Below are 26,026 nucleotides of genomic sequence, written 5' to 3'. Positions count from 1 at the left end.
GTAAATCTGGACGATCCGACCCTGTCTTGGCCGTGGGGGCAGTGGGCTGAGCCTCTGTCCTTTGAAGGGCTCGGGCGGGGGACGGGGGTGCCCTGCCAGCTGTTGGGGCTCAGGCAACTGAACTGGCTCTCCCGGTCTTCCCCCCCAGAATCCCTCACGTTCGACATGGAGTTGACCTCGGAGTGCGCCACCTCCCCAATGTGAGGAGCGGCGGGCTGAGGCTGCAGACAGAGATGACGGAGGCACCTCCCTGTGTCCCACCACCCCTTAAACAGCCAACCCCCAGATCGTCTGAAACTCCTCTAACTCTGTGCTTCCAGATTTTGTTTGTTTTGTTGGGTTTTTTGTTTTGTTTTGTTTTGTTTTTGTTGTTGTTTTTTTTTTTTTTAAATCTCCTACTCCTGCTACCTTTGAGCGACCTGGGCACTTTTCACAATAGAGAAATGAATGAATGTGAGTGATACGCTTTGACCTAAATGCAAATAAGAAACGTGTTCTCTGAGACCGCCATCAGGGGATGCGGAAGGGGTGGCACGAGGGGGAGAAAGGAAACGTTCTTGTCTTTTCTTGCTCCCCCGCCCTCCTTTCTCAGCGGCTTGCCTTGTTAGACAAGTGCCTCCCGGTGCCCGCACAGCCCTCCGCCTGCTCCTGCGAGCGGCCGCCACAGGCTGCCTGTAGCTGTGCCACTGCTGACATTGCACTTTTAACCTTGCTAACATCCAAATAGAAGATAGGACTTTCACAGCCCCGAGGTTTCTTTTTAAATTAAAAAAAAAAAAAAATTTTTTTTTCAAGGGCAAAAAAAACACTGTATCGGCATAGCCTTTTCTGTATTTAAGAAAACTCAGTAGCCTTCTTGGTGCTTTAGGCATTCAGCTTTCTTCAGGCTGATAATTTATAGAAATCCGGAAATGGGCTTCAGATCCAGCTCTTTAAAAGACATCTGAAGCTGTGGCTTGGCCTTTGGTTTTGACATAGGAAGGTTGAAGGACAACCGAAACATTCTAGACTTTTTTTAATAAACAAAGTTTTTATTTTCCCCTTTAATGTGTCGGCCTGTTAGTAGGTAAGGCTGCGCAGAGGAGTGCTTACAACCTGTCCCCCGTCTGCCTGGACTTGTGCTCCTGTTCCAGAGCCCGGGTTGTTCCTGTGGGTGCCTTAGAAGGGATGGGATGATCCTTCCTTCCTCCTTCTCCACCTGACCCCCCTTGTGTGTGGCTCCTTCCAGTGTCTGAAGGCCCCCTTGTCCTGTTTGCTTTAGGAATCCTGGAATAAGAAGGTGAGAGTTAGAGATCAAACATGACTCAGACTGTGGGGCCCCAGCCAAGGGTCTAGTTGAGCTCAGGGAATATGGTTTTTATCCTGGTTTCTTGGTGGTTTCCCGAGGCACCTTTAATCACTTCACGTGGTTAACCCCGGGGCAAAGGCTTAGTGATAAACTCGAAGTCTGTCCCTCGTGTGAGGGTGTGCACCTCGGCCTCCCCCCAGTGCTGGTGACCATCTCCTCCCCATTGAGGCCCCGTGGATGAGGGAGAACAGCTCCCATTTACTGTGCATTTCGAAACACTTCATGGTCTCTGATATTTGGTCCACCCCCCCCCCCCCGCCCCAATCCAGAGGCCCGACTAGCTTGGGTGGTCCCAGACCACCTTATCTCAGTCGGTCAGAGTTTCTGTGGAGCGCTATTTGTTTTACCCACACTCACCAGTTTCAGAATTAAGGGGATGAGGACCTTCTCTCCAAGACAAACAGGTTGCGCTCGGTCATCCCTGTCGTCCTGCCTAGAAACAGTTGGGAGGTAGTACAGAGCTCTCCCTTCTCCAGCAACACTCTTCAGTTTATAATAAGCTTAACTCAGAAATTGAGAGATTTAGATCAGAGGGACCTGGGGCAAGGATCCAGGCTCCCCTGGAGCAGATATTGTAACGTTCATGGCTTTGAGGTAGCATGTGTATCAGGTTTTAACTCTGATAGTAGCAAGAGTTCTGAGAGGGGCAGAGACTGGCCCCTCCCTAAAAGAACGGAGCCCTCCAGGACCTGCCCACTTTCTCTCCACTGTCTCCCCCTGCCCGTCCCCCGCCCAGCCAAGGGGTTCCCATAGATGGCTCAACCTGCCGGCGCAGTGGTTTGTATGCCACTGGCCCGGTCACTGCGTCAAATTCCAATGTATACTTCATAGTGTAAAAATTTATATTATTGTGGAGTTTTTGTTTTTGTTTTTGTTTTGTATATTGCTGTATCTACTTTAACTTCCAGAAATAAAAGTTATATAGGAACTGTCTGAGGGCGTGGCAGCGCTGCCTCTGGCTGCTGGCGAGTCCCCTTCCCCTGCCTGAGTTCTGGGGGGGGGGCCTCACACCCAGGCCGAGCCTGCTCCCAGGTTGCCCCTGCTCCCAGGCTGCTACCTTAGCCCACGCCCTGGGGCCCAGCTCTGGGGCACGGTGCCACCCCCATCTCAGGTCGGCCAGCAGCTTCCAGGTAAAGGGGTGGCAGGAGGAGCCAGGTTTGTACTCTTTCTGCACAAAGGTCTCCGCGGAGGCCTCCTTGCTCCCTCTTCCTTCCCCCCCACTCTCTCCTCAGGCCTTTGCAAGCTGCACCAACCTGTCTGGGGTCAGATAAGCTACCAAAGGGGGCTTGGGGTGTAGATACTCCCACCCCACCCAGGGCCTCCCCTCCACAGTTGTTCCATTATCGCTTTCTCTTCAGTTCTCTCAGTGGGGATGGATGTAAGCACTTAACTGGCTGCCTCCGACGGCGTGGCAGCCGGTGGTGATAATTCACAGACAAAAACGCGCCCACTCGGCTGTCTCCCCACCCCCTCCCCTTGTGCCGAGTGCCATGGAGACCGCCGCTGGGTGAGATAGCAGCCAGCCGCCTCCCCCTGCAGAGATGGAAGGGGAGATTAGCGGCTGCTTTCCCTGCCTCCTCACCCCCGCCAGCCCCCTTGCTGGGCCCCTGCGCCTCCTTCGGGCAGGCTGCAAACCCCTCTTCCCTTGCTTTGAGCTCTGAAGAAACCTCACCAGCAGGTCCTGGCTCCCCAGCCCGCTCCCCCCAAGGGCCTCAGTGACCTCCCCTGGACCGGCAGCGTGCCAGGGGGTCCAAATGGGGAGACCATCCTCCTGGCCCAACTTCCTTCCCTCCCGGTCGGTCGCCGGTTGGCCGGTTGAAAAACGCTGGTGGCAACGGGATGGTGCCACCTGCTGGTGTTCGGGAAGAGGCCCGGGGAGAAGGGAACACGGTGAGGTTCTCTGCTGCCCCTGGCACTGGCCTGGCCCTGGGCCAAAGACTTCAGGATTGCTTATAGCAGCAGCTGATAAGGCGAGCCCCAAGCACGGTTTTGCCTCCACCCCAGAATTCCTGCCCCACCTTTCCCCAGGCCTCAAACCCTAGTTTTGTCTCCTGAGAAGCACAGACGGCGTTCCAGGGGTGGTGGGCACCCTTGACACACAGAAAAGGGAGCAGGGTACAGGTTACGGCATCAGCCACGCGGGAGGGAATAACTGGCTCCAGTGACTGCCCCCCACACTACCCAAGGCTGCCCAACTAAGAGCCACACCAGCAAATTTATGAAAAAAATACTTTACTCAAAAACACTGGTGGCCTATGTACAAAGTACACAAGAATCCCTCTTCTCGTCCCCACCTTCCTTCAGAGATGTTTAAACCTGAGACTCGACCTTCCGCCACCTGCTGCCCCAGAGGGAGGAGCTCGTGAGGTTGGGAGCAAGGCCTTCTCAGACCTCAACGTTCTGCAACTGTGACGAGGCCTGTTCCAGGCAGAGGGGGAACGAGATCAGCTTTTACCCCTCACTCCAGGCTCCACAGGCAGGCAGCGTGCGGCTGGTCTGCGGCTGTCTCTTGCGGCAGGTTTTTTTCCAGGAGGGGAGGGGATCCACCCTGCAAAGTCCCTGGCCCCCTGTTTGCCCGCCATGGCCTAGACCAGTCCCTGCCCCTCTCCCACCTCTCCTGCAACCAAGGTTGCAGAGAGTCGGGGAAAGAAGGTTGGGGCCGGGTGCATGGGAGGGGATAGCGGTTGAAAAGAGATAGCAGGACCGGGCAACAGCACCACAGATGGGACGCCCAAGTCCCCTGGCTGGACGCCAGGAGGCTAAGAAGCTACGTACTCAGAGCAGCTCTGACAGACCCAGACTCAAATGACCCATCTGCGCTGTGTGAGGGCCGTGGTCTAGATAAGCTCTCCATTCACAAAAAGTCTCGAGTCCATATTCATTATGCGAAGTATAAAATATTACACAAAACTGAACCCCAGCCTCCCGAGCGAAAGAATCAATAGACCAACACACGTGCATGAGAATAGATGCACGTACATAAAAGCGTATGCGCGCATTTGGGAGGCAAAGCTTCTAACTCAGGAGCAAAACTTAAGCTTAGAGGCAGTTACCTGTCTCCGTGCCCCTTCTTGACTAATTTCATTCAAACAGCTGCTAGGCAGTAAAGGCCCCGGCGGCGGAATAGGTTTGCCTGCATTGAGCAGAGGAAGCTGAGCGCCCTTCCACAACAGAGATGCGCCCGGCGGGCTGTTGGGATGCCTTGATCTGAAGAGAAAGGTGGTGGTGCCGCCGCAACCACGTACCCAGAGGGCAAAGGCAAGGCAGGCCCACCTCGTGCGCCCGTGCGCACACACACGTGCACATGTGCTGCCAGCAGAGGCATCAGTATGCACAGCAATGCTAACATCACAATTCATATGAACCCCTCACACTGAGCGTTGTTCCCAAAGAGAAGTGGGGGATTCAAGCATTCACGAGAGCGAGCCTCGGGCAGAGGTGAAAAGACCAGCAGGCGGGGAGAGGCGGGGGTCCAGACCGTCCATCGGGCGGCGTAAGAGTTCCTCCACATGCCTGGCTACATCCATGGTCTCATCCAGGTCAAATTCTCCATCCTGGTCAAGGACGGGGTCAGGGCTGGTAGAGAGAGAGAGCGGGAGGTCGGAGGGAGCTGGCATGCGTCACAGGCCCTGGCCCGCTCCCCGCTCAGACCACAGCCTCATGGGAATAGGACCGGCTCTGGCTGGACACCACCACCATTTCCAAGTTGAAAATGTCAGTCACTGGCTCACCGGGAGACACTCAAGCGCTAGTCTCAACTTTCGTTGGCTCATTGAGTGGGCTCAGAGAGTTCATCTCCCCTGTCCCTGTCCCTCCCCTCCTCTGCACAACGAGGCGGTTGGGTCAGGGAGTTCTGCCCACCACAACGCCATTCCATTCAGTCATAGGCTGTCTACAGTGGCCTTTTAACCACGTTGCCCCAATCCTTAGCCACCTGTAAGATGGGTATTTAGTCCACTTTACAGAGGGGAAAACTGAGGCTCGGCCAGGGTAGGAAACTTGCTCAGGGCCCCCTGGCTGGGAAACGGAGTCAGGATTGGCACTGCAGTCTTTGTGACCCTCAAGCCTACGGCCATCATCCCACTGTAGCTGGTATTTCCCAGGTACCTAGACATCCAGCTGGGGCCACCCACAGCCCAGAAGAGAATTAATTCTCTGCCTTGGGAACTCCAGAGAGAAGCAATTAATACCCTGTTAACACTCAACTCCTAAGAACAACCATCCCGTCTGTAGCCGTCCTTACAACAGCCTCACCTGAGCTAAATGCTTTACCTCGATCCTGACCCCAATCCCATGTGAAAGGTATTCTTGCCCCCATTTTAAAGATGAGGAAACAGAGCATCTGGGAGGCTCAATAATTTTCCCAAGGTCACACAGCTAGTCAGCACCAGGAGTGAGGACCTTGCTATATACAGCTTATGCTCTATGCTTTTTACCAGCTGATCTCCCTCCCTGTACCGGGGCATATGCTGGTGCCTGGCCTGGGTGGTCTCAGACCTACAGGAGCTCTGGGTCCCTTTGTCCACCAGCCCCCCGGGGCCCAGCCTGAGCCCCAGAGAACACAGCCCCAGCCCCAGCTCCTCCCTGCGGAGCCCCAGAGAACACAACCTACTTCTGTGGGTACATGTTATAATGAGCCTGGGGGCACACGGCTGGGGAGGGGGCCTGGTCCATGTAGGTGGCGCTGGCCCCGGCAGAGTCTGCAGACGCATTCACAAACCTGCAGGAGGAACAGGAGAAGCCTCAGTGACCTCAGGGCAGCGGCTGACTTGGGGAGGGCTCAGGGGGGCATGTTTACATCTCTTTGGGGTGTGGAAGCACAAAGCGCCCCCTGGGCCTGGGGGTCCGGCTGCGGGAGTGGGGTCCTGGGCCCTGGTCCCATGGAGACTAAGCTCAGTTCCCTCTCCAGGGCCGAGCCAGGTTTCAGAGGGCCAGGGGGTGCTGGGCCCCACCGGGCCTGTGAGCGGGAGGGGCAGCAGTGAACGGTGAGGGGAACCTTGGGGGGGGAAGAGAGAGGAGACAGCAGGAGACCAGGGCTGGACCCTGGACACTTACTCAGGGACCACTTGCTTGATCTGTGGCTTCACGTATCCGTCCACCGCTTTAGCTGCCGGGGTGGGGGGAGTGGCAGGGGGGGGTGCGTGATGAGAACCAAAGTGTCTGGGCGCTCCCAGGAAGGGGAACCTACCCCATGAAGTCGGTCTCCCACACGCACCACCGCGGGGCCTCAGCGGGGATGGGATTTCCCACAGATTCCCATAAACACCTGCCGGTGGACCCAGCCTGACAGCCACCCAGAACTCTGGCTTCAATCTCATCCCTTCTCCTGCTACATTTTCTGGTCCTTTGCTTTCTCTCTCCCCGCCCCACCCCTGTCGAGGAAACTGAATCAACACAAAGCAGCAAACCCAACAGTGGACTGGGGACAGGTTGAAGGAGAAAAACCTGTCCATTTTGCTTCCTACTCTCCCCTTACAGGTAGGTTTGAGGGTGGGGAGCCGTGAGAGCAGCTGATTAAGATGGGAGTTGTGCACTATCTGTGGTATGATTATCCCCCCTTCCTTTGCCAGTGGGGCAGCCTCCTCCTTCAGGGGTGCAGACGTGAGAATCCACCCAGCTGGGGAGAAAGCCGGGTCAGAAGCTTTGTTTGCCCTCTTCAGTTGTGAGCCCCGATACCCTCTCCACGTGCTCGGCACCAAACCATGGGCCCAGCCCCCCTGGGGGAAATGGCCCCTGGCTTCTTCTGAGGAGTCACGGCTGCCTAAGCCCCCGAGAGCTCTGTCCACGGGCTGAGGAAGGGCTCGGGAGTATCAGGGCAGGACGCACCGAGCACAGGGGTGTAATACTTGGAGAAGACCTCATCCTTGGGTCGGTCGGGAAATACATAGATGAGATAGCTCAGGTCCCCCAGCCGGTCAGCCAGGGACCGGATGGAGAAGTCCCGCGTGGTGAACGGCTTCAGGTTCCAAAGGTTGCGGTCAGCTGTGAAAAGGACAAGCTCGTTCCCACCACTCACCGCCCTCAAGAGGAGGGTCAGGGGGATGGGGTTTGAGATCTGACTTGCAGAGACATTTGGGCCTTCACTAGCCTGCTCTGCGACCCTCCCCCCTTGTCTTGTGCTCCTGGGCATAAGGCGAGTAAGTGACGGCAAGAACATTCTACCCGGCAAACCAAGCAAGTCGATACCAGCAAGACTAGGGCAGGGCAGAGAAGGGAGAACTCAGAACTGCTGAAGAAGTGCCCTGGCAACTCCAGAGGCTATGGGGCCAGTGATCTTAGGTTCTTCGCAATGGAAAACAGTAGAAAGGGAATGTATTTCTGAGCAACACTCTTCTACTCTGAGGTCTGTTTTGATCTTTCCCCTGGGGAACCCTCCAAGGATGCAGGCCTGGTGGAGGATGGGAAGCAAGGAAATGGTCGTCAGGGCTCCTGGGCTGGAGTGTGGGCAAAGTAGGGCACTCACGAGAGTCAAACTTCCAGGCAATGGTGATGCCCCCGATTTCAGAGTCGCTAAAGCGCAATAAAAAGGTTCCATCGGGTTTGTTGATGAGCAGGTCATGGGCCTGTTGCTTATTCACAAAACCTAGGATGGCCCTAGAAATACGGAGCATACAGTGTCACTCCCGGGCCAGCAGCCCGTGTCCCCTGAGCCCGTGCCCTCCCAACCCCCAGGCCCCTCCGCTTCTCACCCGTCATTCCAATGAGGCTTGTGATGCTTCTTCAGCACCTCCATGACCCCATCGAACCACTGCCAGAAGGTGTAGTTCCAGCCCGGCAAGTTCTCCTGAGAGCCCCCAGGATACCCCAAGTCAGGGTATGTGGCCCCGCTGTCACAGGTGGCCCAGGAAACAGTGCCCTCTTGTCCTCACAATTACCCTCTCCCAGTTCCTCATCCTACCAGCCCAGCACTCCAGCGGTCCATAAATGGACATGGCCCCCAACCCGTAGCTTAGGGACGAGAGGGGAAACTGCCTCTTGCCTTTCAGACACAGGGGTGCGGGTAGGAGGGGCCTAGAATTGTCCAAGCTGGGCAAGACCTCCGAAGTCATTTCTGCCCAAAGGTTTAGATGGGGAAACTGAGGCACAGAGAAGGGAAGGGCCTGGCCACTTAGTTAACATATCTAGGACAGGGACTCAAGGATCCTGACTCCCAGCTCCCCAGCTCCTTCCATTATTCTGCTTTGGCTCTCAGAGCTGAGTGCGTTTTTCTTGCTGCCCCCTGCCTCCATTCCTTGGGGTACTAGCCCTCGTCTCTCCCGGTTGTAGGAGAGGGCAGTTGGGGGTGAAGGATGGGGTGCTGGCCAAAGCCAATAACCTGTCTGTGAGGTGGGGAAAGACTGGTCCCAGTCTGGCGGCGCGTCCCTCACCCTGTTGAACTGGGACCAGGACACGGACATGCCATTATAGTCTTCAAGGTGGCTGCTGCTGCTGTTGAACAGTTTCTGTGCCAGGAACACGAGGTTCTCCTTGGTCAGGCCCCGGTTGCTCTGCACTTCGGCCTTGAATTTCATGTTGAGCGCCTCACACAGCTGCGGCCACAGCACTTTGTCAGGCACAGCAAATGGCACCCTGCCCTGCGAGGGAGAGGAGAAAAGGCAGACTGAAGGCGTAGGAAATACTTACACAAACACACTCAGATACACAGATACCACGAGATGCAAGAAGGGACTGAGACAGACTCGGAAAAGGCGACACAAACACAAGCAAAAAAAAGGCAGAGGGGCTAGACACGCAGTGATAGAGACCCAGACCAGGCGTCCGGGACAGAGATCAGGGACCCAAAACACAAGCCAAAGGAAGATCAGAGACCAGAGCCCAAAGGCTGAGTAAGCTCACAGACCCGGGAGATCCCAGTCCCGAGTCCCGGGAGCCCAGATGGAGCCGAGGACATGCCACGGGCAGTGCACTCACACCAGCTGCCCGTCACCTCAACTCAGCTCTGGTGTGGCCCTGGGGTTGGCGGGGGACCACCCAGCAGGGCCCAAGTGGTTGGGGCTGACGCAGGGAGACTCCTAGGGCCTGGAGGGGGCAGAAGTGGCGGTCCCACGAGTACTCACTGGCTCGGCGAAGGCGTTGTCCCACAGCACAGTGGCGGTAGCGTTGTGGTCCTGGCTGCCATGAACGATGACAACCACGGGAAGGGACAGAGTCTATGGCAAAGGAGTGAACGTAGAAGGCACACGACCACCACCCTGCCCTCATGTAGGCAAGACTCCCAGCCCTCGCTCCTCACCCACAATCCCACCCACAGGCCCTCCCAACAAAACCAAAGCAAAAACAAACAAACAAAAAAACCCAGAACACATTTCTTCTTGGTCCATGGCCTAAGTTCTGTGGCTGGTGCCAGCTTATAACCTAGCGAGCAGGCTTTCTGACAGCCTCACGGCTAAATGGTCCGTGACCGTGTGAGGATCCAGAGCTCTCTGGCTTTCCCCAAACCACCCAGGTGGCCTCAGGTGGGTCTTCACCTTTCTGGGTGACCCGAGGGGGTTGGCAGAAGCGGGGCCTCACCTTTACTTGGAACACAAGCTCATTGCTGCCGACACTGAACTGAGACTCAAACAGGACTGTGAACTTCTCCTCCGTCACAGACTCTGCGCCCCTCCGGTCAGCACGCTTAATTCTCTTTAGTGACTGCAGAGTGGGAGGTCAGAGGGGGACGAGGAGGAAGTGGCTGGTTATGAGGACTCAGCCCTGGGCAGACCCTCCCTCCAGGGCTCAGGCCCTGTCCTCACCATGTTCCTGAAGTGCGCGCTCAGGGTGCCGGTGGCTTGGTGGTATTCCATCACACAGCAGTTGTTCAGGATCTCTCCACTGTAGTCGCTGTGAAGGACAGGGGAGCCCCATCGCCACATGGGCCCCAGGCCAGGAGCACGGCTCTGTGCGCTCCCTCAGCCAGATGTTCATGCCAGAAAGCCCTGCCAGCAGCCCCTGCCCCATCAACTGAGAGTGTTCCTCGCCGTGTCTCGGGCTTACTTTCTAATTAACCTGAGGGTACAGCAAAGTCTCCAAAGTCTACCCAAAGTCTGGGTCTCTGTCATTAGGTTAAAAATTCCCTCAGCATTGGAACTGACGTGGGGGTCTTCAGGGCCCTCTGGCAGCTTCTAGTGCACTTAAAATAAAAACCATGGGACACCTGGGTGACTCAGTCGGGTAAGCATCCAACTCTTGGTTTCGGCTCAGGTCATGATCTCACAGTTCGTGAGATCGAGCCCAGAATCGGGCTCTGTGCTGACAGTGCAGAGCCTGCACGGGATTCTCTCTCTCTCTCTCTCTCTCTCTCTCTCTCTCTCTCTGCCCCTCCCCAACTCGTGCACTCTCTCTTTTTCAAAATAAACATTAAAAAAAAAAAAAAAAAAAGAACAGAGGCGCCTCACTGGCTCAATTGGTTAAGCATCAGATGGGCTCAGGTCACGATCTTAGGGTTGGTGAGTTCAAGCCCCGCATCAGGTAAGCTCGAGCCCCGCTTTGGGTGAGCCCTGCTTCTCTCTCTCCCTCTCTCTGCCCCTTGCTCGCTTGTGCCCTCTCTCTCTAAAAAACAAACAAACAAAAAAACCAAAAAAACCCAACAACCATGACCATAGCCCACAAGGATCCCCATGGTCATGGTCAAACCCTACCCAGCTCCCTGGCCTCAGTGGGTTCCTCTCCCCTCACTCAGGACTGAGCCATGCTGCCTATTTGTTTGCTGAACATGCAAACTTGTTGCTACCTCGAGACTTGTGCACCTGCTCTTCCCGTTGCCCAGAAACACTTGACCTTCTGGTTTAGGTCTCAACTCAAACATCTCCTCAGAAAGGCCTTCCTTGACCACCCGAGTGGTGATGGCACATCTATCCAGACACTATGATATCACTCTGTTTTCATTATCTTTCGAGAATCTATCACGTTTTGACATCACCGTATTTCAAAAAGCATATAACTATCTCCCTCCCCAGCCAAACTGTAAGCTCTAAGAAAGCGAGAACCTCTTCGCTTTCTTTATCATCCCATTCCCAGAACCCACAATAGACATTCAACGCACGGGACCAGGTCTCCCACTTGACTCATTCACTCCCTCATTCATTCATTCATTCGTCAGTTCATTCATTCCCTGAATCCTTTGTGGGGGGCCGGCCCTCATCCCTGGACTCCAGGTTCTCCAGCCGTGCCGACCTGCTCTATGCTCTCCTTCCAGACAAGGCCCATGTTCTCTGTGTCTGAAGGTATTCCCTCTCCTTTCTCCACACTCTCTCACTAGCCACCCTCACTGGTCCTGCGTCCAGAGACTATCATTCTGCCCCACAACTACCAATCTCACTTCCACAGAGCCCTACATCTCTCCTGTCCAACGCACTACATTTCTCATGACTGAGGCCTGCTCTGCTGGCTTGGGTGACCACAGAGCCAAACTCTGCACGGATTGCAGCTACGTCCCAGTGATCAGCCCAAGAACTTGAACAACCCAACAGTGCAACCCACGTTGACCTACTATATGTCAAAGCAGAACAAAGTATACAACAGGACAGACGGGATGAACTGGAGAGACACTGGTCCATGGCTGCAGTGAGGGAGGCTGTCCCCGATGTCCAGGACCCTACCTGTAGAGTAGATCTGAGATCCCAGTCCAGAGCCTGGGGAGGGGAAGGCAGGGAAGGGGTCACACGTACTTGCGGGTGTTCTCATTCTTGAGCAGTGACTTGGCCTGCTGCTCACTGATGATGGTGGCCTTCACCTGGGGGGGGTTCATGTGCACGTTCAGCTTCCCGCCCACCAGCAGGCGCACCGTCGCTGCAAACTTGGTCTGGGTCTTCAGGACCTGAGGGGGCTGCTTCTCGATGATGAATGTGCTGCGGGGACACAAGGACCACACCAGACATGATGCCGGCTCAGGGCACAGGGTCTCGTTCCCCTGTGGAGGGAGGCTGCCGGGGCTCAGCAGGCAAATGAAGGCACATGGCACCGCCCCTGTTCCCAGGGAGGCCACTGAGAGTCAGAGGAGATGGCTGGAGGGGAGGCAGTGAAACGACTCAGCAGCTGGCATGGGCTGCGGGGGACAAGGGCAGTCCACATGGTGTCCACAACAGAAACTGGGCAAGGTCAACACCAAGCAGCTAAAGCAACTGAGGACAGAGCGGGGACGGGGACCCGAGGCAAACAGAGACAAGGACTCAAGCAAGAGCCCCCCCACCCCCACCCCCACCATCAGCAAAGCACCGCCTGCCTGCCCCATGCCAACCGCACGGGGGCTGGGTGTGGCCCGAGGCAGGAATTACCTGGTCACCAGGGCTGAGATGATGTCTGTGATGGTGGCATTGACCTCAGCTAGCATCTCCTCCACTGGGCCAGGGATGGGCAGCTGCTGGCAGAGGTGCTCAGCTCTGCGGATCTGCTGCCGGTTCTGCCAGATGATCTCGGCCAACTTCTCGCACCTGCACGGGAGCCCCAGGCCAACGGGAGGACAATGGCATCACGCCATCCCCCAGGCTCGAGGCTGGGAGGCTCCAGTCTGAGGAGAACGCCCCAAGACCCAGTGCCAGCCTCACCCAGGAAGGCTTTGCGCCTAAGCCGCCACTCCCGACCACGGAGCGGAGCACAGCAGAGCGCCCGCCTTCCAGAAACACAGAGAAATACACAGAGGCAGCAAGCCTGAAGTGGGTCCAATCGGCCCGAGCGTCACTCTGCACACCCAGCCCTGCCCCACTCCCCAGCACGGTGACTCCCTTCCTGGGCAGCGGGCACAGACGGGGGCCCCAAAGTCCGCATCAGGAACCAGAACCCCTAGTGAACTAAGTCTTGCCGCAGGACAGAGGGAGCCGGCTGCTCATGGAAACGCAGGAGGCACAACGAGCAGCTGGTCGCACCACTCCCAGCCCCTGCCGCCCCCTCCTGCCCCCCCGCCACCCCCCACACACCATTACCAGGACTGCAGCACATCCAGGCTGCCCTCGGGGGGCCCTCCGTTCCCCGCCAGCTGCTGCCGCCGCTTCCACTGGATCAGTTCATCATCCAGAATGATGGTCTGCTGCTTCCGCAGCAGCTGCAAGGTCTTCTGGTGCTTCTCGGCCAGCTCCTGAAGGCAAGTGGGGAGAACACGCCCAACTGCAGGCCTCGGGAGGCAGGGCTGGGGGCCAGGGACCAGGCCCCAGGCCCAGGCCTTCCCCTCTTCCCAACCTGCTCTGCCTCACATGCCCCCCACGGGAGAGAACGATCTGGCCTCCAGCTCTGCTGGGTCCTGCTCTCTTCCTGGCTCTAGCCCTCTCTCGGCTTCCCCGCGCCCCTTGGGATGTGCACCTCAAGGCTTGGGAGGAGAGGACGCGGATCCCACTCACCACACGGTACTGCTGCAGCGTCTGGGCCTCCCGCTGCAGCCAGGCCTCCAGGGACACCTGCTTCTGCTGGAGGGCCGTCTCCCGGCTCAGGCGCTCCTGCGGATTCAGCTGGGCCAGCTGGGCAAACTGAGCTAGAGGAGGGGACAGGACACCCGTGACCATCATCTCCCAGCTTCCTGCAGGAAGCCCAGGGGAACGCACACACCTGTTCTGGAGGCCAGACCCTCAAGGGACACATCTGACCGATGGCAAGCTGGGCTTCTGGCAGCCAAGGGTGCCAGAGATGAGCAGGCTCTGGTCTCTGGCCGCTCGCCTTTGATCTCCCCTCCTGGGGGTGCGTAGGTGGAAACCTGAGGGTATAGCTGAGGAGGATCCTACCCCACGGCCTCCCCTCCCACCTCAGTCTACACAGCTGGTTGCCCAGACCTCCTCATGCCACACGGGGTCCAGCTTGGAGCCTCACTGCCTGGTTTGATGTGTGTCCTCACCGTTCACTAACTGGGTGAACTCGTGCATCACGCTTCTGTGCCTCAGTTTGCCCATGTGCAAAATGGGAGAATCCTGGCCCCTGTCTCGGTGGCTGGCTGAGGACTAAATATGTGGGAACACAGAACACGTTCAAGGAACTGCCCGGCACGCACACGCTGCAGGGATGAGCGTGTCCTTACTGGTTAGGGGGTCCCAGGGCAGGCTTAAAGGGTGACAGAGACCAGTAGCCGCTCAGCCCCACCCCACACATCAGAGCCCCCTCAGGGCACCCCCTGCCTGCTGGCTTTGTCCCATCTCCAGCTTTGTCCCATCCCCGGGAGCACAGCAGTCTCTCCTAGGGAAGAAGGCATTTCTCTAGGTGCTGGGAGGTGCCTAACGTGTTTGTTTGTCCAGGTCGGGTCACTGTGAGCTCAGCTGACCAACTGGAAGGAGACAGAGAGGGAGAGAGGGAGAGACGGAAAGGGGGCGGGGGGAGAGGGAGGGAGAGGGAGAGGGAGGGAGAGGGACAGAAACAGAAGGGGCGAAAGGGAAAAGGCGAGGGAGACGGGGAGACAGAATGTCCAGGGCCCACTGGCAACACGAAAGCAGCAAGATCCTCTCAGGAGAGGGAAGGTTCTAGCACCCAAGGGTGCCAGAGAGGGAGGCAGGTTCTCTCCACACTAGCTGCTGGGAAGCTCATCCATGGCAGGAAAGGGGAGTCGGTGAGGCCTCAGTACCCTCTTACAAAACATCTATTATGAAATTCTCAAGACCCAAGGAAGGCAGAAAGAACGATGCAAGGAACACCTGTCTTTCAGTAACCCGGCTTAAAGAAATCAAACATTTCTCGGGGTGCCTGGGTGGCTCAGTCGTTTAAACGTTCGACTTTGGCTCAGCTCTTGATCTCATGGTTTGTGAGTTCTAGCCCCACATCGGGCTGTCTGCTGTCAGCACAGAGCCCACTTTGGAAACTCTGCCCCCCTCTCTCTGCCCCATCCCCGCTTGCGTGCACATGCCTGCTCTCTCTCTCACAAATATAAACATAAAAAAAAAAAAGAAATCAAACATTTCCACATTGAAAACTACCTGTACATCCTTCCCTGCTTGCACATCCGTCCCTGCCTCCAAAGGTAACCACTATCCTAAATGCTGGGGTTATTACGCCTTGCCGATCACCTATTTGAATATCCCAGTGTCGGGGTGCCTGGCTGGCTCAGTCCATACAGCATGCAACTCTTGATCTCAGGGTTGTGAGTTCAAGCTCCATGTTGGGTGCGGGGTCTATCTAATTTTTTAAAAAAAGAATATTCCAGTGTCCTTACTTGGGCCTGAGTCAAGAGGAGGTGAACATCACCACATCTTGGGCAAGTTCCTGGCAGGCCGCTGAGGGCCCTCTCACACGGACCTAGGTCCTGCCTCTTGGACACACAAGCTGGGACAGACAGACTAAAGCAATTCTAGACAGCCAGGAAAAGCCCAGAGCTAGAAGACAACTGGAAATACGGTTTGGAGTCCACTCTCGGGGACTGAGAGAGAAGAATACTGTCCAGGCCTGGAACACAGCAGAGCAGTCTGGAGCCACCTTGGAAATCCTGGCCCCACCTCCAGGGAGGTGGTGGTGAGCCCCACACCTGGGCCCAACCTCCCTATGCAGGTGACTCACTTAGGTCTCTCCTGGCACTTTGCAGAAGCTTCTGGGAGAGAGGCCAGCAGACATGAGGCAATTTCTGCCCCACTGGAGGGAGCTGAGCCTCCCCTTGCACAAACAGATGATAGCCTGTGTTTCCCATAGGTGAACTTGATACATGAGACTGAACTGACATGGCATGATGGGTACAAACCCAAACCAGAATCAAACCCAAATCCATAAATAGGAAACAGAAAACCCAAGAATAGGATTGGAAGTACTATCAACCAGTCAAAGGCTTTGGGTAGAACTAATAGCCTGAATTTTCCCGTTCCCTTATCTAGGAAGAGGGCCACCCTTTCTCTTGCGTCAGTCTGAGATGGATTCAGATGGAAGAAAACATGCTAGAATCATCCCACCAACTTTTACTCAACATCTACTTTGATTTAGGCAATCAGTTGAGGAACCCAGAGTATTGAAAAAACTAACAGGGCAGGGAAAGGAGGAGAGCTTAAATAGTATTTAAATAGTTTTTAAATAGTTTTTCTTTGTGTATTTTGAAGCATTGTTATTAGATGCATAGAAATTTATTATCTTTTTAATACCTTAATAATTATTAAGTGTCCTTCTTCATCTCTGATAATACTTTTTGTCTTGAAGTACACGTTGTGAGGTATTAATATGACTACCCTAGACTTCTTATTCTATTTTGGCACAGCATATCTTTATACGTGTTTTTTTTTTTTTTAATTTAAGGGGCACCTGGGTGGCTCAGTCGGTTAAGTGGCCAACTTCTGCTCAGGTCATGATCTCACAGTCTGTGAGCTTGAACCCCATGTCAGGTTCTGTGCTGACAGCTCAGAGCCTGGAGCCTGCTTCAGATTCTGTCTCCCTCTCTCTCTGTCCCTGCCCTGCTTGTGCTCTGTCTCCGTCTCTCTCTCAAAAATAAATAAACATTTAAAACATTTTAATGTAGGAACACCTGGATGGTTCAGTGGGTAGAGTATGTGACTCTTGATCTTGGGGTTGTGAGTTCGAACCCCATGTTGGGTATAGAAAGTACTTAAAAATTTAAAAAATAATACTTTTTTAATTAAAATTTAAAATGTAGATAGCATATAGTTGAGTCTTGCTTTCATGTGCTTTCTGACAATCTCTGCTTTTAAATGAGGTGTTTAGTCCACTAATATTAAATATAATATATTTTTTAAGTTTACTTATTTTGAGAGAGAGAAAGAGAAAGAGCACAGGTGCACAGGGGAGGGACAGGAAGAAAAGGAGAGAGAGAATCCCAGGTTCCACACTATCAGCTTGGTGGGGCTTGAACTCAGGAACCTTGAGCGGAAAACCAAGAGCCAGATGCTTAAGGATTGAGCCACCCAGACGCCCCTAAAATTGCTACTTTTTAATGAAACAACCTGTGAGACATACATTCTTTTGAAGCCCAAAAGATACGTTCACCAAGCTAGAGTATAAGCTGTGCCATAAAACAAGTCTCGTTACATTTAAAAGAATTGACATCATACAGAGTATGTTCTCTGACAATCGTGGAATTCAATGATAAAAAGCAAATGAAATCAATGATATGACATCTAGAAAAGGAACCCCAAATATATACTTCTAAGAGACAATACACTTCTAAATAATGTGTGGGTAAAATAATTATTCAGAAAAGAAATTAGAAAATATTTCAAACTGGGCATCTGGCTGGCTCAGTGGAGCATGTGACTCTCGATCTTGAGGTTGTGAGTTTGAGCCCCACGTCGGGTGTAGACATTACTTAAAAATACAATCTCTTAGAAAAAGAAAATACTTCAAACTGAATAATTATGAATGTACAGCGTATCTAAACTCATGAGATGTAGCTAAAGCATTGCTTAGAGGGAAATTTAAAGCTGTAAATATACCTATCAGAAAAGAAGAAAGGTCTAAAGTCAATGACCTAAGGTTTTATCTTAAGAAGGTACAGAAAGAGGAACAAAAGCAAAGGCCACTTGATACTTTCCTATTCTCGCTAGGTTGGGATGGAACATCTCTGGGGTCAGTCTGGAATTGGGGGAAGATGGGCCCTGTCTCAAGTCTTCTCAAATTATACCGGAAGTTAATTGGCTCTGAGTTAAATTTTGTTTCCCCACATGCTTATCATGACAGCCGTTGGCAAACTACAGCCCTAGGAGACAGGAGAATTTTCCACTGTAATCTCTTCCCTCCAGCTCCATCTCCTATCAGGGAGGCTCAAGAAAGGGCATTTCTGGAGTTCTGCCTGTCCCCAGCCTGGTTCAACGAGGAGACTCCCAACCTAAGTCCTGCCCTGAATGGGAAACACTTTGTCCACATTCATTCATTCACTGAGGTAGTCACTGAATACCGACAATTCGGGAGAGAATATTATTTAGTAAAGTGCAGGGATTTCATGACATATCTGTAATTGAGATCCAGTTCTGCAACTTATTATTATTATTTTTTTTTGGTTTATTTATTTAAGTAGAGCCTACAGCCAACATGGGGCTCAAACTCATAACCCTGAGATTAAGAGTCGCGCGCTCTTCCCACTAAGCCAGCCAGGCACCCCCCAATTCTGCAACTTATAAGCAATCTGGGCCAAATTTCTTGTTCTCTTGGAACCTCAGTTTTATCATCTGCAAAATAGGGATAATACAGCTACCTACTTCCTGGGGCTGTTGTAAAGGTAGGATTGAAAAATGCACGCAAAGGGCTTGGCCCGAAGCCTGGCCCATAGCACGGGCTCAGTCACAGGGGCCATTACTTCTCTAAAGCTTTGGGTAAGGTTTCTATGGAGACAGACGCTGACACTGCCCCAACCCTGCAGGAGCTCACAAAGTGGTTGTCACTCCTGTCCTCACGACACACACCGCCCAGGCGGCCCTGGCCTCACCCTGGATCCTCAGGCTCTCCTGATACTGGATGATGAAGTACTCTTGAGTCTGCTGCAGCTTCTTCAGCTCATTCTCTGTGTCCTGTGTGACCAGTCGCAGCTCCTCAAACGTCTGGTTGATCTGGAGGTGTTTCTGGGACATGGCGTCCACCAGGATCCCAGCTGGAGAACTACCCTGGGGACATCAGGGGGAGAGCGTGGGCAGCAGTGAGCTGGGCGGTGAGGATGGCAGAAAACCTCAGGCCCTGGGGAGCGCTAATACTTCAGACTGCAAAGTTCAAATCTAGGGTAAGAGGTAAGGGTAATTTGAGTCGGAAGGATAGTCATTTGCCTGAATTGGTGTGGAGTTGGAAAGGAGGGAAGCAGGTGACCTGGCAGATTATGGCAACTTCATAAAGCACAGAGAAATTTCTAGTGTGGTCCTGGCCTCCACCAGACTTGCCCAAACAGGGTCCACCTAAACTCTCTTTGGAGAGACTAAAACTCAGTATGTCCCAGGAGCAAGAAACCTGGGGTTTTCCTACTGATGATGATGACCCCTCATTCCACATTCACTCACTGATCCAATGCCATGGACCATGTGAGATGCTGGGGACACAGTGGGGAACAAAGCTGTGTGAACACACATCATCTGTGTCCTCACTCAAGACGTTCTTGTAACTGAGGGGAGTTACAGGGAAGGTATCAATAACGCTTTCTTGGATCTGGCCATGTGGGTGACCTAGTCTGATCTATTCCTTGAACATCTGGCTGAGAGGAGACGGTTTTCAGGGTCTTTCCAGTAAACTATTCGCAGAATAAAATTCAAACTCCTTCCACAGCCTCCACTGCGCTAGCTGATGGCCTCTGCCTACTCTGCTCCCAGTTCCACTGCTGCCCAAGCACACCGGCTACTTTCTGTTCCTAAATACACAAACACGTTCCTGCTTCAGGGCCTTTGCACTTGTTGTTCCATTACTCTGGAACATGTGGGCACCAAAGCTTCCCGAGGGGGGCATTTCAACTGGCACCCTTTCAGAGTGACTTTCCCTGATGGGCCAATTTAAAATAATACCACTCTTATCTGAAAGTGTCTTGATTTTACATGTGTTTCTTTCTTTCGTGTCTGCCCCCCCATGCACTAGGATGTAAGCTCCCCAGGTGCTAGGACCTTGTCTATTTTGTGTACCACAAAATCCCCAAGGGGTAGGTGGAACCAAAATCAAAGGTTCTCAAGAACAGCCTGATGGTTGGGAGAAGGAATCATTTCCCCCCTGCCCATGACAACACCTGTACATAGACAGGTAGTTCTTAATTGGAGCTAAATTCATTCATATGTTTACAGATAGCTCGGTGGTGGCAATAAGTCAATAAGGGACACAATAGTTTTCCCAGAAGACTCTGTGACCTGCCTTCTGCCTCTTCTCTGGCTTTACCCACTGGGGTTCCCCAGGTGGCCCCCTTCTCCCCAGGATGACGGGGCGGGGTGGGGGGGTTCCTGCAATCCTTCAAATGTGTTAAGATGGTTCCTGCCTTCCTGCCCACACATATACTTTGTGACTTTTGCTCCTGTCTCTTTCTTCTTCCCCTTCCCTCCCCCACCCCCATAGCTTAGACGTCCCTGTCCTCAGGACATCCCCCTGCCAGGCTGCCCCAGTCAGAGTTAGGTACTTTTTCCATATGTGCCTCCTTAGTACCCAGCTTACCCCTAGAGGATCTATCATTTCTTGAATTCCTTTTAGGTGGGAACTGGGCCTTCGTCTGTTTCTCTAGTCCTAGCCAGGACCTCCATAAATGTTTACTGGATGAACTGGAAAATTCCTGAAATCGGTGTCCGCCACAACAAATAAATAAGCTCCAGGCACTATTCTCTGGTCTTTACCAAGTGATGTCATTTTGTGAAAGTCATCTGGCTTTACTGCAGATAATAAAATGTTTGCCCTGTTGTCCGAGCAGGTGTTCAATGCCTTCATGATTGCAGAGTTTGGGGGGTGAGGCCCTTTCTGCCTCTCTGGGCCTCGCCTCTCTGAGCTTGCCAGGGTTAGCTCTTCTGACACAGAACTCAGTCCCATGTCTCCTCCCAGGCACCACCGGAGAACATTTCTAATTTTGACCCCAGCACCATTTTTTTTTTAATGTTTATTTGCTTTTTGAGAGAGAGAGAGAGAGAGAGACCGGGGGAGGGGCACTGAGAGAGAGGGAGAGAGAAAATCCCAAGCAGGCCCTGCACTGTCAGCGCGGAGCCCAACACCAGGCTCGATCTCACAAACCTGTGAGATCATGGCCTGCGCTGAAATCAAGAATTGGATGGTTAACAAACTGAGCCACCCAGGAGCACCACCCCCAGCACCATTTATTAAATGACAAATCTTGGGGCACCTGGGTGGCTCAGTCGGTTGAACATCTGACTTTGGCTCAGGTCATGATTTCATGGTTCTTGCGTTCAAGCAAGATCGGGTTCTCTGCTGTCAGTGCAGAGCCTGCTTCAGATCCTCTGTCCCCCACTCTCTCTCTGCCCCTTCCCTGCTCATGCTCTCTCTTTCTCAAAAATAAACATTAAAAAAAATGATAAATCTTTTCCCTTGTGGTTTGTGATGCCATCTATAACGTGGGTTGAATTTCCAGGTGTGTGTGTGTGTGTGTGTGTGTGTGTGTGTAGGGCTTCCTCTTCTGTTTCACTGGTCTGTCTATCCCTGGCCCACACAGTATCTCATTTAATCCTGACACTAACTCTACAAGGTAGATACTATTACTAACCCCATTTATAATTGAAAAAACAGAGGCTCAAGTCACACAGCTAGTAAGTGGCCAACCCGGGGCATGAAGCCAGGGACTGTACCTACATGCACTGCTGCTTCTCACACTTGTCCATGTCCCTTATTTCCCTGGTGCTGTCTTGCCAGCGTTTATAAAACATAGTCGTGTTGGGGCACCTGGGTGGCTCAGTTGGTTAAGCGTCTGACTTTGGCTCAGGTCGTGATCTCACCGGCCGTGAGTTTAGGCCCCGTGTCGGGCTCTGTGCTGACAGCTCAAAGCCTGGAGCCTGCTTTGCATTCTGGGTCTCCCTCTATCTCTGCCCCTCCCCTGTTCTCTCTCTCTCTCTCTCTCTCTCTCTCTCTCAAAAATAAACATTAAAAAAAAAAAAACCCCACACAGTTGTGTCTAGAGAAAAAGGCGTGTGGAAGGACCTCCCAGCTCCTCTCCCCACACCCATGGGACACTCACATTGTTGGCTTCTCGGACCAGCCTCTGTTCGTTGTACAGAATATGCCGGATGCAGCGGACCAGCTCCATGGGGCAGCGGTCATACGTGTTCTGAAAGAACCCAATGGCAGTTACCACTGGCTACCCGCCACTCCCACTACGCCATCACAGTGCCACGTGCTCCCCATCACCTTCCTCTCCTCCAGCCTCTGCCTTGGCTTTCCCTGAGAAACCTCAGGAGCCGTCAACAGACATCTTTATCTCTCCTTGACTCGATTTCCCCTCCCAGATCTTCACATTTGGTTTAGAAACCCACAGTTTACAAAGCACTTCCAATCTGCCATCTCCTTTGACTATATAGACAGTATGACACACACAGAAACTATTATCCGCATTTTGCAGATGAGAAAACTGATGCTCAGAGAGGTTAAGTACTTGCCCAGAGGCAAACGGGTTTGCAGATGACTCAAGACTTGCGGCATCCAATGCCAAGGTCAATGTACTTTCTACCATACCCCTGGCCCTGGGTTCCTATTTTGCTTTCCTCTTCCAGCTTTCTCCTGTTTCCTCCCTCTTCTGGCATGGACTTTTTATTTCCCTGGCACCCTGCTGCTTGCATTTAAGAAGAGCTCCCTAAGAAATACAAGTTAACTTCCAATAAATGCTTGACTGTGACTATTTTATCACCTACACCTTTTTCCTGCTTCCACAGAAACTTTCTCTCTCCTCTATACTCCTCCCCCTTTCTCCCCTAGACCCCCAGTGAAGGAGGAGGTACCTCTTACATCTAAATCCTTCATTAAAGCTTCCTTTATCCAGCTCTTGCCTCCAGGGCAACTCTGTTCCTCTCCTACCCAACTACAGACTTCAGCGGCCCTCCCACCTTTAAAAGAGTCCTAGGAGGGGGCGCCTGGGTGGCTCAGCCGGTTCAGCTTAAGCGTCCTACTTCAGCTCAGGTCATGATCTCACAGTTCATGGGTTCGAGCCCTGCATGGGGCTCTGTGCTGACAGCTCAGAGCCTGGAGCCTGCTTCAGATTCTGTGTCTCCCTCTCTCTCTGCCCCTCCCCCGCTCACTCATTCCCTCATTTCTAGGAGCTGTCAGTCTTCTTTTCGCCAGCAAAGGAACTTGGACTCAGTCCACCTCCATCCCTTTTGCTCCATCTGTTTAGAATGCCCATCTTCCTCTTCTTGGGGACAAACACACCCTACCCCTTGCTTTGTCGTATGGTAAGGGAATCTGACAGGTCTGATTTAGAAAGAGGAGGTGGGGGAAATTGAAGAGCAGAAAAGTTGCCGATTAGCTCAGGGTCACATGGTGAGTCAGTGACCAGGCCAGGAAAAAACCCAGGGGTTCTGAGGCTGGAAAGAGAAGGCAGACACTGCTTCCCTGCTGAGGACCCAGCCTTCACACCCACCTGGAGCTGCGTGGCATAGTGCCCCAGTTTGATCTTCAGTAAGAACCCATCTTCCCCCACTTGGTGCTCTGCCTTCTTCTGCAGCTCCTGCACCAGGCCCTCCAGGAGCTGGGTGGCCTGGGCTCGGTCCTGGGGATTGTCCAGGTCGATGGCATCCCTTGGGGCAGGGCAGAGGAGAGAAGCCTACTGTTGTGCTTCCTTGGGCAGAGAGGTCAGGCACCAAGAGGTACTGGGAAATCCCAGGCTCCAGGCTAAGGGCACTCCAGAACCCACAAGCCTTGTTCCCAGCAACTCCATAAGCATCAGAGTCCAGAATCACCCCCTCTCCCCTCCCAGGGTCCCATTTCCTTGTTCCCCTTTCCCAGGGACACCACCCCTTCTGCACGGAGGGACAGACGGGACTAGAATCACTCGAAACCACAAAGAGGAGAGCTAAAGGTCAAGGGGCCTGGGTGGGTGGTAGGGACCCGCAGAGCATGGCCCAGGGGAGGAGCACCTACCACGGCTGGCTCTCGATCCAATGCGCTAAGTAGTGCCGAACCTCGATGGGGAAGTGCTGCCCGTACAGCACCTGCATCTGGCGCAGCGCATCTCCCTGCAGCTGCTGGGCTTGGATCCAGCCCGCCATGTCCGTTCACCTAGGGCGAGTGGAGGGCTGCAGAGGCGTCTCCGCGACAGAGGCAAGGGCTGGGCCTGTCTCTGGCCCTGCCATGCCCACCCGTCCCTGGACCGCGGTCAGGCCAGGCCCCTCCCCTCCCACAGACAAGCTTTCCTGTGCGGGAAGAAAGACGGTGAGGAGGGGAAGGCCGCTCTGCCCTCCAACAAGGAACCCGCGGAGGCTTGGGGAGGGGCTCTCGAAAGTCAGGTGCCCTCCCCCTCTTCCTCTCCCCTCGCCCCACCGGGGCTTCCCCAGAGGGGGACAGCTAGAAAACTGAAAGAGAAACTTGACGCGGAGGCCCACGGGCCCTCTGGGTAGGGCTGCAAGAACCCCCCACCCTGCCTCGAACCCCGAGTCCCCATTTCTGGCGGGAGGGGTGTGTATTATTCCAGACCAAAGTTAGGGCAACGGCACCGACGGCTCCCACTGAACGGCTCGGTCCCCGCGGGCACGTGGCTGGGGTGGTTAAGAAGGGAGAGCTGCGGTGACAGACGCCGCCTTGACCGCCCCCCCAAACCCCAAGCCGTGCCTCACGGTCTCCCACTGTCCAGCGCGACAGCGCCCCCTGCCCTCTGCGGGCGGGAACGGCGCCCACCCTCGGCCCCCTCCCTCGGTCCGCGGCCAGCGTCCCGCGTCCGCGCCCGCGCCGGCGCCCGCGCCCAGGCTCCCTCTCGGTCCGGGACAGCGGTTCCCGCGCCCCGGCCGGCCGTCGGGTTCCGGCTCCGGGGTCGCGGAGGGGCCGGGGCGGGAGTCGAGCGTCCCATCTCCGCGTGCGCCGCTCGGGACGCGCTGCCGGGCCACCCACCTGGTGGCGCCGAGCCGTCCGGCGGCGGGGCCGGCTGTCAGCCCCGCGGCTCTCACTCGCGGCCCGGGCTCCCGGCGGCGGCGGCGGCGGCGGCGGCGGCGGCTGTTACTACAGGAAGGAGCAGAGAGCAGCGATTTCCTCCTCGAAGGTCAGCTGCCTCCGATAGACCATACACAGCGCGCGAGCTCTCGCCAACACCCCTCCCAGCCTCTGTCGCTCCCTCCCTGCCTCCGCCCTCGGTCGCTGGCTCCCCCGCGAGTGCGCAGCGGCGGCCGCGGCCGGGCCCCTGGAGGCGAGGCTGGGCGGCGCCGCGCCTGGGGGCTGCCCCGACGGCGGGGTCCCCCGGGAGTCCCAGGCAGCCCTAGCCGGCGGCCCCGGACCGGCGGGCAGCAGGCTCTGGAGTGGCCGGGGATGGGGGTGGGAGTGCCGGGAAACCCCGGGCTCTGGAAATCCCAAACCAGGGCCTCAGTTTTCTCACCTGTAAAAAGGGAGGAGGGAAGGGGTGGACTAGCTGGAGATGCCTTCTGGCTCTGCCTTTGTCATCTTTTGAGACTCTAGATTAAAAAAGTAAATGTAAATGTGGGTGTGCGTGTGTATGTGTGTTTACGTGGGTTGGGGACACAGCTTTTTGTGACCTCAGCGGCAAAGCCGTAGGGAGGGGAAAGACTGGGGATTCCAGAGAAGGCGGCTCACCACCAGGGCCCTGCCCTCCCCTCCTTCCATTACTCCCACCACCCTGCACTCGCCCCTGCAGTGGAAACAGGAAAGAACCTTGGCAGTCATATGTTTCGAACCCCTCCCCCCAATTTTGCAGATAAGAAATGGAAGTCGGGAGAGGGGAAGGGGCTTGCCCAGGGTCACAGAGTGGGCATATGGCCTAGTTGGCAGACTGTGATCCATAAATGATCCTGCCCCTCTGCTCACCCCGCCCAGTCACATCTGAGGTTGGTCCTACCTTCAGAAAGGTTTGGGAAGTCCGGGAGGGCTGTTTTGAATCCTCACAATCTCACAACTGCCTGTAGGCCTTGCCAGAGCAGGGAACAGCCTCCCTGAGCCTTGCATGGGTCACAGCCCCCTCCCTGAGAGCCCCTGCAGAGTTGGGCAAGGCTGGGCTGGAAGCCTTCCATCACCTTTGCCCAGCTTTCCTCTCCTCTGGGCCTCCCCTCGGCCTGGCAGCCGGCACTGGCAGCACCAAGGGAGGGCCCAGCTGGGCCAAGACCATGTGTCCTGGAGGGAATCATTCTCATCTATCTCCCTCCCTCCCTACGCCTTCTTGGATCTGCCCTTTTCTCTCTATTCCCTCCCTCCTCCCCC

At 54.6% G+C, this 26,026-nt stretch overlaps 2 protein-coding genes across 11 annotated transcripts in view; one reads left to right on the top strand and one right to left on the bottom strand.

Moving 5' to 3' along the window:
• STAT3 (signal transducer and activator of transcription 3) overlaps window positions 1-2,281 on the top strand; it is a 68,070-nt gene extending 65,789 nt beyond the window's left edge. For all 5 annotated transcript variants that reach the window (XM_043584515.1, XM_043584516.1, XM_043584518.1 and 2 more), the window contains exon 24: window positions 149-2,281. In XM_043584515.1, coding sequence (XP_043440450.1) covers window positions 149-204 — 56 coding nt within the window. In that variant the 3' untranslated portion in view covers window positions 205-2,281. The remainder of the gene's footprint in view (window positions 1-148) is intronic.
• Window positions 1,011-24,871, bottom strand: LOC122485600 (signal transducer and activator of transcription 5A). 6 transcript variants are annotated; one of them, XM_043584508.1, is made up of 21 exons: window positions 24,713-24,871; window positions 23,750-23,887; window positions 23,250-23,406; window positions 21,855-21,944; window positions 18,651-18,825; window positions 13,660-13,790; window positions 13,249-13,400; window positions 12,604-12,759; window positions 11,998-12,177; window positions 10,084-10,171; window positions 9,860-9,982; window positions 9,406-9,498; window positions 8,716-8,922; window positions 8,038-8,132; window positions 7,812-7,942; window positions 7,175-7,330; window positions 6,404-6,455; window positions 5,961-6,068; window positions 4,827-4,924; window positions 1,706-1,781; window positions 1,011-1,266 (listed from the first exon to the last, which is right to left on the bottom strand). In XM_043584508.1, exons 2-20 carry the CDS (start codon window positions 23,875-23,877, stop codon window positions 1,717-1,719), a joined length of 2,385 nt encoding a protein of 794 aa, XP_043440443.1. In that variant the 5' UTR covers window positions 23,878-23,887; window positions 24,713-24,871; the 3' UTR covers window positions 1,011-1,266; window positions 1,706-1,716. The 6 variants fall into 6 exon arrangements, with proteins under 6 accessions (XP_043440443.1, XP_043440444.1, XP_043440446.1 ...); XM_043584509.1 differs by having other exon boundaries at window positions 1,011-1,781; window positions 24,713-24,851; XM_043584511.1 differs by lacking the exons at window positions 4,827-4,924; window positions 5,961-6,068; window positions 6,404-6,455 and having other exon boundaries at window positions 24,713-24,851.
• Window positions 24,872-26,026: the final 1,155 nt, after the last annotated feature.

The sequence above is a fragment of the Prionailurus bengalensis genome, chromosome E1 (genome assembly GCF_016509475.1).
Source record: "Prionailurus bengalensis isolate Pbe53 chromosome E1, Fcat_Pben_1.1_paternal_pri, whole genome shotgun sequence".
Classification (NCBI taxonomy): domain Eukaryota; kingdom Metazoa; phylum Chordata; class Mammalia; order Carnivora; family Felidae; genus Prionailurus; species Prionailurus bengalensis.
This window is presented reverse-complemented; position numbering and strand designations above follow the sequence as displayed.

What these genes read in the sequence shown, in the direction of transcription:
- LOC122485600 (XM_043584508.1), bottom strand. Translation starts at nt 23,877, where the DNA reads ATGGCGGGCTGGATCCAAGCCCAGCAGCTGCAGGGAGATGCGCTGCGC. An exon ending in TGGTCCGAGAAGCCAACAAT is followed by an intron (nt 18,826 to 21,854) that starts GTGAGTGTCCCA and finishes TGATGTCCCCAG; the next exon opens with GGTAGTTCTCCAGCTGGGAT. An exon ending in CGCTGCAGCAGTACCGTGTG is followed by an intron (nt 13,401 to 13,659) that starts GTGAGTGGGATC and finishes ACTTGCCTTCAG; the next exon opens with GAGCTGGCCGAGAAGCACCA.